This window comes from Phalacrocorax carbo, chromosome 1, assembly GCF_963921805.1.
Source record: "Phalacrocorax carbo chromosome 1, bPhaCar2.1, whole genome shotgun sequence".
Taxonomy (NCBI): domain Eukaryota; kingdom Metazoa; phylum Chordata; class Aves; order Suliformes; family Phalacrocoracidae; genus Phalacrocorax; species Phalacrocorax carbo.
In genome coordinates, this window is record NC_087513.1 from 143,827,624 (window position 1) to 143,847,545 (window position 19,922).

At 42.0% G+C, this 19,922-nt stretch overlaps 2 protein-coding genes across 12 annotated transcripts in view; one reads left to right on the forward strand and one right to left on the reverse strand.

Moving 5' to 3' along the window:
* The window catches only part of CYFIP1 (cytoplasmic FMR1 interacting protein 1), a 77,970-nt gene extending 74,025 nt beyond the window's left edge, over nt 1-3,945 (forward strand). For all 3 annotated transcript variants that reach the window (XM_064438151.1, XM_064438141.1, XM_064438132.1), the window contains 4 exons: nt 359-453; nt 1,597-1,835; nt 2,706-2,853; nt 3,325-3,945. In XM_064438151.1, the coding sequence (XP_064294221.1) occupies nt 359-453; nt 1,597-1,835; nt 2,706-2,853; nt 3,325-3,489 (647 nt within the window). In that variant the 3' untranslated portion in view covers nt 3,490-3,945. The remainder of the gene's footprint in view (nt 1-358; nt 454-1,596; nt 1,836-2,705; nt 2,854-3,324) is intronic.
* A 2,805-nt stretch (nt 3,946-6,750) lies between these two features.
* On the reverse strand, nt 6,751-19,922 carry NIPA2 (NIPA magnesium transporter 2). 9 transcript variants are annotated; one of them, XM_064438189.1, is made up of 9 exons: nt 19,365-19,515; nt 18,889-18,927; nt 18,768-18,807; nt 12,484-12,544; nt 11,888-12,110; nt 10,159-10,215; nt 9,285-9,375; nt 8,599-8,759; nt 6,751-7,723 (listed from the first exon to the last, which is right to left on the reverse strand). In XM_064438189.1, exons 5-9 carry the CDS (start codon nt 12,024-12,026, stop codon nt 7,092-7,094), a joined length of 1,080 nt encoding a protein of 359 aa, XP_064294259.1. In that variant the 5' UTR covers nt 12,027-12,110; nt 12,484-12,544; nt 18,768-18,807; nt 18,889-18,927; nt 19,365-19,515; the 3' UTR covers nt 6,751-7,091. The 9 variants fall into 9 exon arrangements, with proteins under 9 accessions (XP_064294259.1, XP_064294250.1, XP_064294234.1 ...); XM_064438180.1 differs by lacking the exons at nt 18,889-18,927; nt 19,365-19,515 and adding an exon at nt 19,653-19,922; XM_064438164.1 differs by lacking the exon at nt 18,889-18,927.

Genomic DNA, 19,922 nt, shown 5'->3' on the forward strand with positions numbered 1-19,922 from the left:
CATTTTACGTACAATAAGGACAATTTAGTTGGTTTAGTACAAGTGGGAGTCAAATACATTAGTGGCAACAGAAGCATAATAAAGCCTTATAGTTGGCCTTCTACTACAAATCCTTGGTTTCTTTTTGTTTGTACGTACAATGCAACATTTTAAAATAGAAATATATATTTTTCTAAAAGCACATTGAAGATAAACCGACTATGTAGACCGATAAAAATAGCTTACCCAGTTTTCTACTACACTGAATAAAGATTGTGTAAAAATAAGAATTTTCGTGCTTATTTTTAATATATAAAATTATGTCAGCTACCAATTAAATGAAGGGGTTCTCTTTTTTCTTTTTTTTCTCCTCTTTCAGAGGGTGAAAGACTCGATGCTAAAATGAAGAGGCTAGAATCAAAATACGCTCCACTACATTTGGTTCCTCTCATTGAAAGACTAGGAACACCCCAGGTAATCTCCCTCATTTGCGTCGGAAGCAATTCCAAGACACTTCTGAGCACGACAAAGCCTGTCCTTTCATGCATGCCGATAGCTGTGTCCGACCTTCAACCGGCACATCCACCTTGTTCACACAACAGGAGTGTTTTTTCAGATCCATGGAGTTGGTAAAGCTGTTAAAGCTCAGGAATTAAAAACATTTGAGACTGGGGTGGAATTGATATGTTTTGGGGAAAATGCTGATTTGTGCGTATGTTGCTCTGTGATACCCTGGAAGGGCCAGCCTGGGAGGTCCTAGTGCAAAAAACAATTGTTTTTTTTGTGCATGTATAAATTATTTTAAAACAATTTACTACTTTCTTAGCCAGGTAATTAGAAACTCTTGGAAAATGAGCAGAGTTGAGCTTTCCTGGAAACACAATTTCCAAAAAGAACATTCTTGAACTGCCTTTGCAGCTTCAGCTCTATTTTCTTGTCTCTCAGCGAGGGGCACGTTAATTCCCTGCTAACCATAGCAGTTTACAAGTGATTGAGATGTGAACAGTAGAAACTAAGAGCAGAGTGCTCTGAAGCAGGCTTCAGACTGCTGTTATCATACCTGCTGCAGCTTGGTAGGTGCTGTTGGGCTGTAGGGGAGAGCTCTCAGTGTGATGGCACAAGCTGGGACAAGCCCTCACCAGCGCTGCCATTTATGGGTTTTGTCTGTGCTGTCTTTGGAGCGTTCCCGTCTCTAACAGCAGCAGCTGAGGGAGGTTTGCAGAAGGGCACAGGCGTGAGCTACTGCCCGTACTAGCAGCAGAGCACTGAACTCCCTGGTTTTGCTTTCTGCCTCCATTCAGGCAAAGAATTCTTTACATTTCCCTGGGGCTAGTCCAGGATCAGCATTACTGCAGTTAGCGTTACTTACTTTCAGGCCTGTCTGCTTGAAAAGGCTTTTAAGATTCTCTCTGAATTTTATTTTTTTCACTGAACAGAACCCCAGGTTAGCGGCCCCTGACCTCACTTAAAGTCAGGAGAAATATCTCCTAGAATAATCTAAGTGAAACTGAAAAATGTGGTCGTGTTGGTTGTTTGTTGTTTTTTTTTTTTATTTTAAAGTCTTGTGGTCAATTGGCTTTTACCAGGATTTTGCACTTTTCTTTCTCTCCACTTCAGCAAATCGCAATTGCAAGGGAAGGGGACTTGCTGACCAAAGAACGCCTCTGCTGCGGCCTGTCCATGTTTGAGGTTATCCTGACGAGGATCCGCTCCTTCCTGGACGATCCCATCTGGCGCGGGCCCCTGCCCAGCAATGGGGTGATGCACGTGGACGAGTGCGTGGAATTCCATCGCCTCTGGAGCGCGATGCAGTTCGTCTACTGCATCCCCGTGGGAACGCACGAGTTCACTGTGGAGTACGTACCGCCAGCTGCCGGCGGTCTGCCTGCGGGCAACAGCGCCGCGCTTGTCCTCCCCGTGACTGGCAGCGGGGGCCTAGAATGGAGGCGGTTGTTTGCCCGTCTGCGAGAGCGTAGTGCGAAAACAAGGGAGCGTGCTGCAGTCGCTGGGAGGGGCTCATAATCCATGAACACAGATATTATTGTATCTTTAACAAAAGTAACCCTCTATTTTAAGTATTGCCACTGTAAAACGAATGATCCCATGACAAACAGCCCCTAGCACGCACCCCTACGGACACTGAACTTAAAATAGCTGAACAGGGGTGCACGTATTTCTAACAAGTTATGTTCTCTGGATTAAGAGCAAGAAACAGCACATGGAAGTTAACATGGATAACAAGTTAACTGTAGTTCTTGGTTTTGTTAATTTAGATAATACCCTTGTTTTTCAAAACCCTTGAGCTGTAACCTGCTTTTCACTGAGTAACTACAGAGGCAACAGCATAGGATGTTTGCTTCCTTTCTTGCCTGCAGCCCCAAGGAGCAGAGCGGTGTTGAATTCCCAATCTGTTTTCTTTGAAATTGTTGTTTCCTTTGGAGTCTAATGGGGAGTAAATGTTTTTGAAGTAACTCTGTGTTGTGTAAAATGGTGGGGCAGGGGGGCGGGCGCGTTTTTGTTAAGCATCCATTTGCATCGCTCATGGTGTCTGGAAAGGGAGCTTAATTTACTAGAGATTCTGCAGTATTTTCTAGATTAATGGATAACATATTCTGGAGTTATATGTATGTAGTTTAGTAAAACATCAGATTACTGAGCATTTCTCGTGGACATGTTCCTGAAGATTTAGGTGAAACATGCTTTACGCAGTGTGTTTCCTGTTTCAGGCAGTGCTTTGGAGACGGCTTGCACTGGGCTGGCTGTATGATCATCGTGCTTTTGGGGCAGCAGCGTCGCTTCGACGTGTTGGATTTCTGCTACCACCTGTTGAAAGTCCAAAAGCATGATGGCAAAGACGAGGTTATAAAGAATGTGGTGAGTTGAAAACATCTGTTCTGTCTTCGCTGCAGTAATAAAGACGACAATAAATCAGAGCTGTTTCTACTCGGATGCAGTGTAGATGTAGCAATCGCTTTTTAGAATGAAATGCTGAAAATGAGGGCACCGGTGCTTTTGGGAACAAAAGATTAAGGCATTAGTACTGGAGTTTGAAGGCTGGTCAGTGAGAATTCTGATTTCCTGAATATGTGGGATTTTCTTAATGCTTTCCATCTCATGTACGTGCATTCAGATTATGACGAGGCTGCTGTCAATTGCCCTTTTTTGTACAAAAAGCAGCACTGTCAAAAACCAAGATGCACCTTGGATTTTCACTGCATTAGCAGTGGAAGGGAAACATTCGTGACGTTGCTGGGAGAGGCGAGGTAACAGCATCCCTGCTTTTGCGTCTAAGGCTTTTTACCTCCACAGCTAATTCCGGTGTGTCTGGTTTTCTGATGTTTGCAGCCTTTGAAGAAAATGGTTGAGAGAATTCGCAAGTTCCAGATTCTGAATGATGAAATAATTGCTATTTTGGACAAGTATTTGAAATCCGGCGATGGAGAGAGCACACCCGTGGAACACGTGCGGTGCTTCCAGCCACCTATTCATCAGTCCCTTGCCAGCAACTAGACTTCCCACCTACCGATACTTTTTGCACTGATTTAGGCTAAAAGTATGGGGGGGGAACCCCAAACAAACCACAAAACCCACCAACAGTTTTAAGGAATACTTTCACTGGCATTTTTCAGTATGCCTGTGCCCCTTAAGTGGTGCGCTGTCCTCTTCAGTCTCCAAGCACAGTAACTGTATACAATCTATACTTATTTTTCTAGACTAAAATTTTATACACTTTGATTAAAAAGCTGCAACTGTAAAAGACTTTTGAAATCTCTTTGCATTCCTGTACTGAGGTGGCCATTTCAGACTGGACTGGCATAATTTCCCCCTGAAGCTGTCAAACTAATAGCTGTGGAGGATACGCAACTGGGTTCTGTAGAGAAAAATTTTTAGAAATCAATTACTAATTGTTTGTATTAGAGCATTAATGGCTTAATTAGCCTTTATTAAAACAAAATGAAACAGACACTGCTGGTGCTTTGTGAATAATTTTTCTAGTCAGTTGATTCTTTCCTCTTTGCAAAACTATTCTCTGAGATCAGTAATTATGGAAATGAAGGCTAATTAAGGTGATTGTTTCAAAGTTATTTAACATGGAGGTGACTGATAGAATTCTGATCTTTTTAAAAGGCAGCAGTTTGATTAGAATGGGGACTGTTTACTTTTTCCTGCTGAGAGTGTCTAACACAGTTTATATTTTGGTTGGAGATACATACCTGTGTACCAAAATACACATTTACAGATGACAAGGGACTCTTGTTTACAAGAATCTTGAATAGAGTGATCGAGTGTAATCTATCCCAGTACATAAGCTCTAATGGTGTTAATCATGATCTACTTATTGAAAGTATTTGTTTAATTACACTTACTTGTATTATGCACACACTGCATCAGTAAAATTGTTTGTAAAACTTTGCAATTGTAAAACTTGAGTTTTCAAGCAATGTGTTGAGCCAAAAGTAGTAACTCCTGCTTGTTTACTGCAAGGTCCTAACGGGGCTTTGCAGTGGTGTTGGACAGCCAGCCAGCTGTTAGGATCAACCCAAAAGTCTCTTCCCAAAACAACCGTGAGGTAAGACGGCTGGAACAGACGCAGATGGATAACTGCCCAGGATGTGGATTTCTGGAGATGTTATTTGGTTGATGTTTCTAACCCTTAGTGTGAAACCAAGAATCCTCCCTTTGAGAATCGGTTTTCTCCCTTCCTTCTTACTAGTTCAAGGTTAGGTTACAGCCCAGCTTTTCTCCTGCACAGCTCTTTTCAGATGTTTCACAGCAACAGAATCAAGTCCAGTAACAGGTAGAAGTGAGCATCTGACGGAGGAGGTATGCAGATGACGAACGTGTAGGTGCTGGGGTGGCAGGGAACTGCATTTTGAGGAAAGAAATTAACTGGGCCATCTATAAGCAAATTTCCACTACCCCAGGTTTTCCCAGGACATCTGTGCTCTAGAGCTGACGCTCTGGGCAGCATCTGTTGTGGTGAGAGCACACACGAGGCTGCCCTGTGCTGGGGAGGTGGACGCAGGTAACAGTTGTAAAAGAAATCCTGCAATGAGCTGGTGTAACAAAGCACAAGACGCTTAACCCGCAGTTTTCTTTAGAAAACAGGTTGGTGTTTTGGTTTTTTAGTCCTTCACGGCACTCTGCAAAGATGATTTCTAGCCAACCACATATTTGCCTGTGCTTCAGCCTTCAATTAAGGAAATGAACGACTGAATTTGTTGAGATGATCACTGGTTTAGGGATAAGTCTTACACACTTGAGGCTTTGGCTTGGTGCTGTGGTGCAGAAATGGTTAATTAATAAAGCCTGGGATTGTTGTTTAAGAAATATTTTATTCACACCATGATGTTATGTTAAAGTAAATTCTAATTCTTGCCAGTTAACTGGCACCAGCAAGCAACTTGGTCTCTAACCTCTTAAAACGTTAATACAGACTTGAAGATCTTTTTCTTTCTTTCCCTTTTGTTAGTATGGGTTTAAGATAGTTCAGATATTAGTCCTACAAGATGTTTATTTCTCTTTTTTAAAGGTAACTTACTATTTTCTTCATTTTTTCAGGATATTAGGCTTTAAGTGAGTTAAAACCGCTTCACCTGGTATAAGTGCTCCTCCTACCTAACAGGAAAGGTCGAGCAAGGTGCACAAAAGGCATAACGGCTTCATTTTAAATTCTCTCTCTCATCCAAAACAGTGGGGCTGGAGGCCAAAACATAAAGTAACAGACGCCACTGTATGACATCGTAGCCTGCTCTTTGGTTAGGCTGGTGCTTTGGTACTAAGCGCAGCAGCCAGGGCTTCAGTGATGCCTCAGCAGTTTGGCTTCTTCCCTGCCACTCCCCCTTACTCTGCCCTTCATTGCGTAAGCACGGAGGGACCCGGTTCCCTGACTGAGCACTGCTGACAGGCTGTCCTGTAAAATTAGGTAAAAGTTCAAATCCCATTCTTCACCCAGAATTTAAAGAACGTTTTTGTTGCTTGACAGCATGGCCCCCTCCTGCACGTAGGACACACAGAGGAAGGCACCAGAGTTAGTTTCCCAGGTGGGAGCTGGTTGTGTGTCCTGGTGGTGATCTTAAGCTGTACTCTTCTAACAGTAAGCACAAAAACTGACACAGCAGTAATTAGTACTCTCTGTCCCAAGTAATTTCGAAGCTTCACATCTACATTAGAAGTGTTGTTATAACAATATCACTGATTTTTTTATTTTTTGCCTTCATGAACTTAAACCAGCGCCTACCTTCCCCGCCCCTTTTTAAGCAATGACATGTTCCGTTTTTTAGCTTTTTTTGTTTGTTTTTAAACTTAGTGTCCCAGCCAGTAACTGTGTTACTGCAAACAAAACTGCAATTCTGTGAGTTCAAGCTGTTACATCAAAGCCACAGAGCAGCTCTACAGAGCCAGGGCAGCATGGCCTAGCAAACAGAAGCCGACCTCTCCCACAGAAGGGGAGTAGCTTTTTTGGTTACTATTAACAACTCAAATCCTTCCTCCTGCACGAGGTGGCACCGCAGGAGCTCCCCCCTCACCTGCCCGAGCAGGGCAGAAGCTCCTGCCTCGTTGTTGCTGTCAACCAGTTTCTCCGATTGGGTAAGGCTGGGGCTTTTTGATGTAAATCCTGCAAGTTTGTTTTCAAAGGATTAGCCTGGCTTGGTTGTAGCTTTCCCTTTCCCCTTTTACAAACTGGGACAAGAGTACTTACTGCAGCTCCTTTACAGTCACTCAGCGTTCAGCCAGGGCCCAAGCACAAAGGATTCAGGGTCACTGCAATCTTTTTACCACCAATGCAGAAATAAAGCGATTTATTTTTGATAAAATTGTCATTAGTGCAATACATCTTAAAACAGAAGAATGAAATGAAAGTATTTACACATAACTTAAGCCAACACAACCATGGTCTGAGGTCATTTTAGTATTTTTTAAAGTAAAAATAAGGCAAATAAAAACCCCTTCAGTGTTCTTTATCCAAACTAATCAAACTTAAAAATTAACGATTGTCTATATATACTGTTAAAAAAGGGCATGAGTTTCTAGACAAGCTCAGACATTTCACAGCCGAAAAGAGAGTTCCAGAATTGTTCTTTCCTTAAGTAAGTACCACGTAGGTATTTTCAGAAGGCTGACAGACTTCCATTTCTCCTGGCCGAGAGGCTCTCAGTGGATTGTATTTCACAGGCAGAACTTTCTTCATCGTGATTAATGCAGTCGAACGTGCTCAGCAAAGTACCATTTGCTGCTCTGTCATCTTTCCGCAAAGAGAGGGGCAGATTTGCTAGGGTGAAATTAACATCTTTGAAGGCATGCAATAAAAAGATCCCCACAATAATGGTCAGGAAGCCACTGAAGGTGCCAATAATGTCGTCAGCCGCCATGTGTTGCCATTCCTTGAAGAGGATGGCAGAACAAGTTAAAACAGATGTTGTAAAGATTACGTAATATATTGGAGTCACTATCGAAGTGTTGAATATATCCAGAGCCCTGTTTAAATAGTTGATCTGCGTGCTCACACAGACAATAAGGCTTAGCAGCAGAATCCAAGACAAGGGATGTTTCAGCACTGGTTTTCCTGCAAAAAGTTCCTTTATAGTGATGCCCAAACCTTTTACACAGGAGACTGATAACGCTCCAATTACAGAGCAAATTGTTATGTACACGAGAATGTTGGTCTGTCCGTGGCGAGGTCCCACCACAAATATTAGAATTAAAGACACAATGACAACAAGAGTTGCGAAGACCACAAAACCTGTGGTTGGGGGGAAAAAAAATTATCTTGTTATTTATGTACACCGTCAGAAGCATCTTAGAGGTACCGAGAAAACACTCGGCGACACTGCGATCAGCTCAGCTTAAACAGAAGAGGTCAGCATGTTTCTCATTACTCCTCCAACAAAGGTAAAAGAACTTGTAAGCTAGCTAAAACAAAGAATGAAACTCGGGCATGTTGTACGACCTTTAGCAGTCTGTCAGCAAGGTGACTGTAGGCTCGGATTGCTAAATTGCCTTACACACAGACTCACTGAGGTGTAGATGCCACTCGATACAGGCTTGTGTCTGAAGGCTCTTTAGGGAGGTACACTTTGGCAGGGTGCTACATTCACTGGCAGATTTCCAATAATCAGGTCGTTCCTTCAGATCAGCTTTTTAATCTGTGCTGGCTCTTTCCTTGTGTTTATAACGGGAATTGTCTTGGCATATGCAGTATTTCACAGATGGGTATTTGAAAGCGCCTCATCTTCCACGTACGCATAGCAGCTAGTCTCCAAGATGACACTTCTCAGCAGACACTTACCAAGCACCTACTTTTTCATTTTAAGGATAGCTCAGAGTTGGACTTACAGACTGACACTCTTCTATTAAAATCTACAGAAGTTGTGCATTTTTTATAAACTGTCGTCTCAGTGGTTCGCATCAAGACACTCTGTTCAAGGCCAGACAACTTCACTGACATCATGCAGAGCTGCCTGTGATGGAATTCTGTCACAGAATTCAGATCTCTACTTAATTTGGACAACATGAAGCAGACACGGGCTATCTTCCTGGAACTTGAAAGCTGGAACTAATGAAACTACAACAAAGAAGTGACTGGCTGCGTACAAATCAAGCCAGTATTTTGCTTACCTGGATCACCTAGCTTGTGGGACATTTCATTCAAAGTTTCTACTTCCTCCTCTTGTGGAGCGTGAATTACCATCACAGTTGATCCCAGTATGCTTAGCAAACACCCTATTTTTCCATGTAGATTAAGTTTTTCATTTAAAAAGAAGGATGACAGAATGGCACTAATAAGAAAAAAAATGCACGAGCAAACACAGAATTAGTAATATCTCATTCCTTTACTCATCGACTTACAGGTTGCTTTGACTGTACAGGTCACAGCTACATAGTTGATTTCCTGTCTCAAGACACTTGCTATGGACAGAACTACCTGCGAGTATTTGGCCTGTCTCCCTAGAATCCCTTTCTTATGCTGCCTCCCAAAAAACTCTGTATCTAAGCACTTGTAAAAATAATTTTTAGAAGACTAAAATCTTTATTTAACATGAAAATACTACTCTGTTGTATACGTGTTTTTGCCATGCAGAAGATAGCTTTTCACAGATCGAGGTGTAGCTGCATTGCTAGAACCCTTTTATGGCATGGTCACTTCACGTTTGGAGAAACTTAAAGTTACTCCTGATGTTTATACGCACTCGTTATCTATTGTTAAGAACAAACCACATTTATTACAGCATATTTCAGTGACATATTTCTAAAATATTTTACTTCTCTCTGAAATCACACTGCTTTCTGTTAGCATGTCTTACCTTACAAGAACACTGAGAGCTCCTAAAGGAGTCACTAACGTAGCTGGTGCAAAAGCATAGGCAGCAAAGTTAGCTACTTCGCCAGCTCCCACTGCAGAGTAATAATAATTAAAAAAAAAAAAAAAAAGGAGTTAGGCTGTCTTACACAACAAACCTGTGAATCAGTGCAAGTGTCCTTGTAGACACAAACATGCAGTAGGGGAACAATGGAAACCTCTAATTGTAGTGTTTGGCTAACAGTACTAGCAGAACATCCCCCTCCACCCCCACTATTATATTTTAGAAACATGCTGAGGGACTACAACAGGTATTAAAATTAATTCAGCCAAATTAGAAGGTGGTTTATTTTGGTGCCTGTGTTGTAGCTCCTCAGCCTGCCAACCTGAGTCACGAACTTCCACATGGAGAAATCCGCAATAGCAGGATACAGGGCGAGGCATATGTTAAGCCATAGTTACCCAAACACAGCCAGTAAGTGGAGAGTTTAAACAATGCAAAACCAAAAAAGAGTTCAGAAAATAGACATCATCCCAAAATATGCTTCCCTCTAAAGAATCGATATATCTAAGCACTTCTCTGCTAAGATGAAAACCAGAATGCATATAACTAGCAAAGAGCTACAGGAAGACCAACGTCTGCCTAGCTCCACTGCCCAAAGGGGGCAGTTAAAGTAATTAAAGAACGTCTGATGTGAGAGAAGCTATATTAAAATCATTAGAGATGCACCCATCATATCACCAGATAGCATGACCACACATTGCAGAATCTGCGTCTCGCTCCGTTTTTGTAACCATTGCTGCCACCTGTGACGTATTTACTTATATAATGCAGATTATATTTTTCATACTTACTTGAATGTATTTTTGATACTTACTTGAAAGAAGTCCAGCCCACCACAGCCACTCCTTAAGATATGCATGACCACCTTGACCTAAAATTGAAAGAACATTTGCTACTCCATTAAAAACACACATCAACAAACAGGAAGCCTCATCACTGATAACATCACCAAAATAATTTTTGCAGCCCATGCCCTTAAAAACATGGGCAATCTTTTGATACTTAGGCTTTACAGTTAGAAGGGTTGAAATAAAGTCTTCAAATTTCTGATGTGCATACACCTCCTACAGCCTACTTTGAAAACTAGTTATTTCTTTTGTATTAGAAGTGGCACTGATGACCATATCTGTATTACCCTGAGAAACACTTCTTTCAACTCATTGTAATGACATGAAAAGCCAAGCTTTGTCTCTCTTATGAGAACGGAAATAATACGTGGCTTATGTGGTTGGTTACGTGTACAAACCCATGAAATGCAGTCACACTTTCCCATTCCAAACCAAGGCGCATGATTTATGAATCTCAAGATCTTTTAGAAGCAGAGATGACAGGTTCTGAATTAAAAATATAGATTCAACCCTCTGAATCATCTGAGGATGCTGCAACCATCCTAACTAAATCTACCCTCTTTCAGTTTAAAACCATTACCCCTTGCCCTGTCACTACAGGCCCTGACAAAAAGTCTCTTCCATCTTTCTTATAAGCCCCCCTTAAGTACTGGAAGGCCACAATAAGGTCTGCCTGCAGCCTTCTCCAGGCTGAACAACCCCAGCTCTCTCAGCCTGTCCTCATAGGAGAGGTGCTCCAGCCCCTGGTCATTTTTGTGGCCTCCTCTGGACCCACTCCAACAGGTCCATGTCTTTCTTGTACTGAGGCCTCCAGAGCTGGACACAGCTCTGCAGGTGGGGACTCACCATAGCAGAGCAGAGGGGCAGAATCACCTCCCTCAACCTGCTGGCCACGCTGCTTTTGATGCAGCTCAGGGTACAACTGACTTTCTGGGCTGTGAGCGCACATTGCCAGGTCACATCCAATTTTTCACCCACCAGTACCCCTGAGCCCTTCTCCGCAGGGCTGCTCTCAATCCCTTCATCCCCCAGCCTGTCCTGACACCGGGGGTTGCCCCAACCCGGGTGCAGGACCTTGCACTTGGCCTTTTTGAACTTCATGATGTTCGCACAGGCCCGCCTCTCCAGCTTGTCCAGGTCCCTCTGGATGGCATCCCTTCCCTCTAGTGAATCAGCTGCACCGCTCAGCCTGGTGTTACCTACAAACTTGCTGAGAGTGTGTGTGATCCCACTAACTTTGTCGTTAGTGAAGATATTAACTAGTACTGGTTCCAGTATGAACCGTTGAGGGTCACTATTTGTTACACATGATCATTACATGTGATTTTTAGTTTTTCTAAGACAGTCTCCTGACAGTCAAACACAGTTAACACTCTCCTAACCTCATTCATTCAGGAGCACAGATGTAGTGACTAGTACTGGTTCCAAGTTCAATTTGCAAGTACAATTCAGATTTAACTGACATGTAAAGGAATGTTCAACAAATGTCCCAAGAGGGCATTACATGCAAATTAAATAGCATGTATCCCAGAGTTACATCTATCTGACACCAGGCAAAAAACCATATCATCTATATGTTTTCAGTTTCATATACCTGTAACAAACAAAAACAGTCAAAACAAGATCATATGTTTAGCAATCTCCTGTTAAACAGCAAAACCTAAATGTCACCAAGTTTCTTCAACATGTATTTACCTGCTCTCATGGAACCTTTCCTAGCTAACCGGAGAAGGCCTTTCTTTTTCAGGATGAAACTTCCTCCAATGAAAATGCTGGAACTCATAGCCAACACCAGACCAATACAGAAGTCATATCTCCCACGAGTTTGGCTCATCTCGTAAACTACTGAAGACTGTCACCTTGACCAATGAACAGCAGAACTTCTGTTACTCAACGCAAGATGATGCAACACTGAAACCTGAACAAAATAAACACATCAGAATTAAACTGGTAGGACTACATGCTGTAGAGGAAAATCCTCAACAGCTCATGTGACTGGTTCTCCTGTGAATGGTCTCTGCTACGAGCCTTTAAAACAAAAACAAAAAAAAGGGGCAATCTTTGAAGCATGTGTAAGCTTGAACCATGGCTGAGTAAGTAACAAGTCTGAACACACAGAAGGAAAGGCTTCTGACCTGCCATATAAAAACTGAAACCCAAACAAACAAAAGTTCTTTGAAAAAATTTAAGGAAAACTTAAAGATGCGTGATTTACTGTTCTTTTCATTAAGCAGGCAGATCTATGTCTGGCACACCATGTAATTGACAATACTGATCAAACAATTACTTACACTGAAATCAGTTTGTAAGAGAGGTTGAGAACAGCCACAGCATTTCTTCCATATAAACTCACTAGAAAAAAAAAAAAAAAAAAGGAAAGAGAAGGCTAGAATGGGTATTTAATCATAGAGTAATTTCTTCAACACAAACAAGCTTGAGATGTATGCACAAGCATTTAGCCTCTAACGAACAGGGAAATCTGGAACAAGAAATAAGGCATCTGTTTATTGATATATTTTACAAAGAGGTTCCCATACCTACATGAAGCATCTTTTCAGCTTAGCTACAGTAACTGTTATGAGTTCACAGTTTAAAAGCTTTCACCTAGCCTGCTAAGACTCCATATTTAGTTAGGTAAGACCTTGAAAAACAGCTTCGCAGAAGATAGCAATTTTTAGGCTAGACATCAAGATTTTGCAGATTCAACCTCCAGTTTAACAAGAAAATCTATTTCAGTGCATCTTTTCTCCTGTTACAAGCTGCAATGAGGATATCCTGGATTACATCTGACACAAGATTTTGAATTTAAGGCATCTCTACACATAACCTTTAAACTGAAGAACAAAAAAACAGCTCAAAGTACTTTCAAGGTGATTACCCTCTCTGTAGTATGAAGGGAAATGAAAACTGTTTTTAGGGTTTGATTTCAAGACAACTGATAATTATGGCAGTACAGGGAACTGTTCTAAAGGAAGAAAAAATTGGTTTATCTATAGGTGTTTACTTCCTAGGAACACCAATCATAGATGTGTCAAGACTAGCGTTTACTTCCCTAAGCAATTATTTTCCAGATACTCAGAAGCACGGCGTATGACATAAGTTGCATTAACAAGCTTTTCATTTAAAAGTAAAAAGGGTGAAAGAAGAGGAAGGAATAAAATGTTTCCATTTCAGTGCTTATCGAAATCTGAATTCCACAGCTTTAATGCTGAGATACAACAGCAGCTTTCTCAAGCAGGAATACTATATTGAGCACCCTCTTTCATGCCCAGGCAGATACGGACGCACCCACTGGAAGCCCATGACTAGATGAAATCACATTCCAGTCTGCCATGCCAGTTCACAGTTCTGATTCCTGCACCTGTTTCTTCAAAACCTGTTTTCTTCCAAAACTATCTTTCCCTGTACGTTCTGGCTTCCGACTTTGATTAATTTGCTACACCCCTAGGAAAAACCTAGCAGAGCTACAGGTAGGTTAACATTAAAACTGAACACAGACCCTCTTACTTGCAACCAGTTAGGCTGTGAAAAAGTATAGGAAAACAGTCCCATTTAACCAGCACTCAGCATGGCACTATTCAAAATGTTACAAGATCCACAGTTCAAAATTCTCAAATCCTCTTCCCTTAATCCCTGCATATAATTTTTTTAGTATCTTATTTTGTAGGAAAAAAATAAGTAAATGAACAGCAAGGGTCTGCTTTCATTTTCTAGCAACTTTTAAAAATAAACTGAAGTAGATTCTCACATGATACAAAATCACCTATCAAACAAAACCAAAAAAGACAAATCCTCTGTGCAGGAGACAGACCAGAACAAGCCACCTCACTAGCTGCATCAAATAGTTATCCAGCTGTGAATTCAAAGCAAGACTTTCAGTCTCCTGAAGAATAAAGGTATTTTTTAATGCAAGGAAAAGCCATCGAGACACTTTTGCGACTGTTCTCTCTAACATCTTTTCTAGCAGTTGTAAGTCACTCCAGGTAACCAAGCTAAGAGTGCTGTTTTAGCTCCAGCTGGTGTAAAGTGTGATACAGGTATAGCATCCCCTGGGGGAGGGGGGCTGCTTTTGCTGAGCTTTTCTACTCTACCCATGTTTTCAACAGTTGTTACTCTAGTTATATTACTAATGGGAGTATTTTTACTAGTGTAGTTTTTTACTACAACAGAACTCAGCATACTGGCAAAATTACACACACACACCCCCAGCTTGCATAGCTTTATCTACATGAAAACATTTCTGACAGAGGTAAAAAGCATCAGTTAGCCCCATTTTGACATCTTCCACCCACTGCATTTCAGAGACAAGGGAAGAAGCATAGGCTGCTTTTCTTCAGAGTAGAGGAAGAATCTGATTGCAGAATAATGAGGACAACTTGCGAGCTAAGAGGTAATTTTCTGAATTTAGACTTAAAAACACCCTAAGGATGCTACACTTCAAAACTAGTAGTTCTACCCTCCCTCATGTCCCAAATACATTAAAGAGTTTTCAATTCCCCGTCAACCACTTTGTTAATCTTGCAAACGATTCAAATCTTAACCAATTCTTCACATAAACTACTGGTCGCTCTCCATGTTAAGTATATTTGTCCTCACAGACACGCCCAGTTCCATTTCTGCTTGGGCTGGACTGCCATACTTCCACCTAAGGTTTATACAGATGTCAACATTTAATGACCATTTCTGCCACACAGCCACACATAATCTTCTTTCTGAAGATATTTGGTTGACTCTGCACACAGCGCAGATGTAATTTGCATGTGTAGAACTGACACGTATTGCCGCAAAGTGAAAGCACTAGCAGGCACAGGAAGTTTTACGCTTCAGGAAATCAAGGGTTTAATTCTAACCCTAAGACTTAGTAAAAAAAGAGGAACTAATGCATCCTCATAAATATCATCAAGAAAAATTATGATCTTTGGAAATAAGGAAAAAAAATTCCATGAAATGAGTGGTTTCTGGAATAAATACTCATCTCATGTTTCAGCTTTGGGACATGGCAAAGCTGTCCCATTCCAGCATCCACTACTAAGTTATAAACAGGAAATAAAAAATAGAAAATGTAGGAGTTAAACAAAGCTGGCAGCAGTTTTAGTTGTGTTTGGTGTTGTTCTGCAAAGGTTCTTTAATCAACTTCAAAGCTGTGTTTAACACAGGGTATTTCATCCATCCAAGACTAGCAGGTTCACGGAGGAATATTAGTTTGCTGCTCTGATTTCAGAGATGTAATGAGGGGATGAGACTTTCCTATCCACAGAAGCAAAACATTTACAATGCCTCAAAGAACCACCCATCTATGAAATGCCTGTGGATCATCCAGTATCATGAGTAATAAGTCTCAAGTGTGCAACAGTACAGTGACAGACAACACAAGGAACATATTCTGAGTTTGAAGGTTATCAGACAGGGAGAGATGGAGAAAAAGCTTACTGAAAAAATACTATGGGACATAAGCAAGTCTAGATGAGCCACAAAGTTTGTTTGCTTATTTTTAAGATGTAACCAAGTAGTATCACAAATGCTGACAAGATACAGACTCTCCGGTCTAAAACACAAGGTAACACTTCTTTGTCTCTTTGCTCAAAAGTCCTTTTCTCCCAAAAGCTGCACATACGCAGCACTCAGAAGATGTTACAGATTTACTGTAACAAGCTCTCTAAACGTTCAGAAACCCTAAAAGTGGCGTCATGAGATGAAATAATATTTTACGTTATATTTTACATACAATACATACATATTTTACAGACAATTCAGCCAAGATTGTCCCAGGAAGTACTTCGAAGGAAGCTTCGCGAACACTGCAGCCATGCTTTGATGCTGTTAGGAACTCTCATTATCTAATGACCTTCACCTAGGCCTTCACTTTGATTACCAAAGCCCGTTATGCTTGTCCACTCCGGACTTGGAAAAGTTGCAACTCCCTTTGTCTTTGCACCCACTTCTTAACATTACTCTGCAGGTTAGGTGCTTGGCACTTCCTGCTGTGCCACCTTCTTGGTCCTTTCCCAATAGCCCACTTTTTTAATTTTTCTTTTTATGAAGTGAAACTTCCAAAGCCACATACAGCATTTTATCTGAGTTATTATTACTTCTCCAATACAGTGGAAGACTATGCTTCTTTTCACATACGAATGGGTGGTTTTCTTAGCCTTTCATGAACAGTCATCTACTGTTGACTCATCTTCAACTTCTCTATTAGCATAACCTCTAAATTTTTTTCTACAGAACTACTCTTAACTGTATTCATACAGCAAATGATTCCTGTCTGGGTGCAACAAATTCCATTTACTCCTATAAAAAGCATCTCTTTTTTTCAGAAATATTTCCTGAAAATATTCACCTGAGTTGACATACTCGCAACCCTTCCCTGCTCGATACCGTTAACTATTTCTTTGTCCTTTCAGCCAGATCACTAATATTAAACAGCACAAGAATCAGACATGACTCACATGGAACCATTTTTAAACAAAGGTCTGTTTTGACAAGATATTAGTAATAGTTACTCCAGGTACAGCCATTCAGCATCTTTTGATCTGTTCTGTGTTTTCAACTCTACTTATTTACAAGAGCTTGGGAGAAGTTTTATGTTTCTAACATTGAAATAGAGCATCTACTTAATGCCCTCCCAGCCATAAAGCTTTCCATAAAAGAAAAAGGGGTTAAATCAACAAGTTGCTTTCAACAAATACACACTATTATGTGTCACATTGACTATTATGTGTTCCCTTCTTCCATTCCACAGGCTTAAACCAGTAAACAGAAACACTCCCTAACAACAAAAGTTCAAATGTTCAGTGGTGAGCCTTTCGAAGGCTCATTAAGCATACCAATTTTGTTCCAAAATCCAGAGGCACTCACTTCTTAAATATTTCAGTGTTAGTTTTCCAAAATATAAGTTAAAAATTATATTAATTGGCGTTTTCAGAATTCAACTAAAAAAATGACTTCTATCATTTCAAGTTAATTTCATTTTCATGCATGACACATACGACTGTACGTTGTCCCATCTGTGCTTTACAAAGGGACAGGATTTTTGTTTTTAAAACACATGAATAACAAAGTAGTGTGATTTTAAATTTTATCTTCCTTAGGTATGTCTCACCTGAAGTGTTACAGTTATTTCAACCCTTTCCTTTGCACTTCACTAATCAAAGAAACTGATTTGCAATCTAAGCTATTCTTTAGAAGCTGACATACTAAAGTTGAACTGAAATACTATCCCAGTCCTTTCAGTTTTGTTCTGTAACTTAAGCACTTTTATTACAAAAACTAATATGAAGTTTTAATTATTGACTTCAGTATGGTGAAGTTCAGTATGAACTCCGGTGCAGCAGGGAGTACGAACACAGAAATATTCCCAGTAAGACTAACAAAATTCCCAAAATATACCCTACTCCGTAATCCAACTCTTCCTCAGTTATATTCTGTCCACTCATGAACATATCTTTTAAACACAGGTATAGAGAGAACATTGAAAGGACAGATATAATATAGCATTAAGATAAAAGAGCTGCTGGAGCAAAACTTAGTCATATGCATTTTTAAAAGGCCAAAATGCACACATACAGTACCCAAAGATTCTGCATAATTTAGTAAAGAGTACCTTCAATTTTGCACTGTAAATCTGCCCCAGTACAGACACTGTTTTCCAGCTTTGTCAAAGTTAAAAGATACTGCAAGCTTATAACGATTTACATATTACGCAGGCAAGGTTAAAAAAAATATTTGTTTATAAAGATGTTATATACATGCATAAATGTAACAATGTTAGAGGCACTAACACAAGTACTCGGAAAGAAAATAGTATGTTAACATTTCTAAAGTTGCCTATTTTAGAAGTTTTAGTTAAACTGTGGGAAAACTTACCCTTTACAGCAAATTGCTATTAATAAAGCAAGAGCAGCAAGTGTTCCATTTTAAGAAACTGGGAGAAAACAAGAAAAATGCCACTACAAAAAAACTTTTGTAAATCTTATTCTTTGTATTTACTATTTGTAGTAGCTCTCTTCTATAAAAAGAATGACCTTCAGTTAAAGCATTTTCACAAAAAACTAGAAAGTGTCTTCACTAAAACAGAGTACTATTCATTAATGAATGCGAACCACGGACCATGCTTTAGAGCTGAAACTATATTGACTGTATTTCCTAGAAGTCCATCAAAATAAATTCAAGATAAGAGCAGATGACATGACTTGCTTTGTCTTTGCTATACCTGGTACACTAGCTCCACTCTCAGTAGGATAAGTCACCAGCACGGTTCACTGAAGTTCTACCTTTAGTATTTAAGATGGGCAGTTCCAAATTTAAGATAACTCAATCAGTTAAAGTTGAATTTAGACATTAGTCCGTTGCTGTAACTGCTGATCTGTTATAACCTGCTATTTACCAGGATTTTACCCCGAGAATTAATAACTTTAGTGAAAGCAGAACTGGTGTGACATTGAATTGTAAATACGATACTGGTGAAAGCTTACGCAATAATTTCTTATCAATGAACTTGTTACCTTTCGGGGGAAAATCTTAACTATACAATGAAGCACATCAAAAGCATTCAGGAAGAGCCAGGATGACTTACCTTTACTATGTTTTAATTAAAAATAACGTTGAAGATGTTGCTGGAAAACAGAGAAAGTTGACCGGTTGGGAAACAGATCAGAAAAAATCCCAGGTACTTAAGAGTCAGACTCAGCTTGTACCTTCACAGCGTAAGAAAGAACACATATCGTCGCTCTGAACTGCAACGCAAAGCTAAAGTTATTTTTTTCCACCTCAAACTAAAGCACTGGCGGGGCTCTGAAGTTCTGCTGATCTGGAACCAAGCCGCACAGCCCTCAGCCTCAGCTAAACTCAACCCTGAGCCAAACCGAAGACAGGCCGGCGTAGCTCCCTGATTAACACCAGCCACACTCCACTAAGCAGTACAACGGCTCTGGAGCTCCGGCAGAACTAGCTACCCTAACTCGCCGCTCCCGTCCGCTTAGAGAACCTGACAAACATCCGTATTTTCTTGTTTTAATCTTGGCCTTCCGAGTCCAAACCACAGAGAGCTTCCCACCGCGGAGAAACCAAGGCGGCGAGGGTCCCCCCGGCCCCCCGCACCCGGCTCAGCGCCCGGAGCCGCCGCCCGCCGGGAGGCAGCCGGGCTCGCCCCCCACGGCCGCCCGCTCCTCACCCGCGGCGCCCGACGGCGAGGGCCGGGCGCGGCTCAGGGGGAGGGCGGGCGGTACCCGGGCCCCGGCGCTCCCCAGGCGGCATCGGGCAGCCGCCGGAACAGCCGGAGCCGCCCCGGAGGCCGGTGGTAGGGCCCATCCCGGCGCCGGGGGCGGGGAGGCACCCACAGGCACCGCCCCGAGCGCCCCCACCCGCCACCTCCCCTCCTCACCCCGCCCCCCGAGGGGCCGGCCGGCTCCACCGCCCCCGCCCCTCAGCCGGGCCCGCCCGCCCGCCCCTTCCCGGTTACCTGCGGCCACGGCCCCTCACACCCCCGCCGGGACGGGCCCCGCAGCCGCCGCCGCCGCCGCCGCGCGCGGACAAAGAGGAGGAGAGGGGGAAGGGGGAAGCCGGAGCGGGCGGCGGCGGGAGGGGCCGGTGCCCGCGCGCTCCACCGCCATGAGGGGAGGGAGGAGGAGAGGGGCGGGGGGAACGGCGGCGGGAGGCGAGGGTAGGCAGCAGCGGCGTCCCGGTCCCGGCCGCCCCCACCCCGCCGATTCCGGCAGCGCCAGCCGGAAGG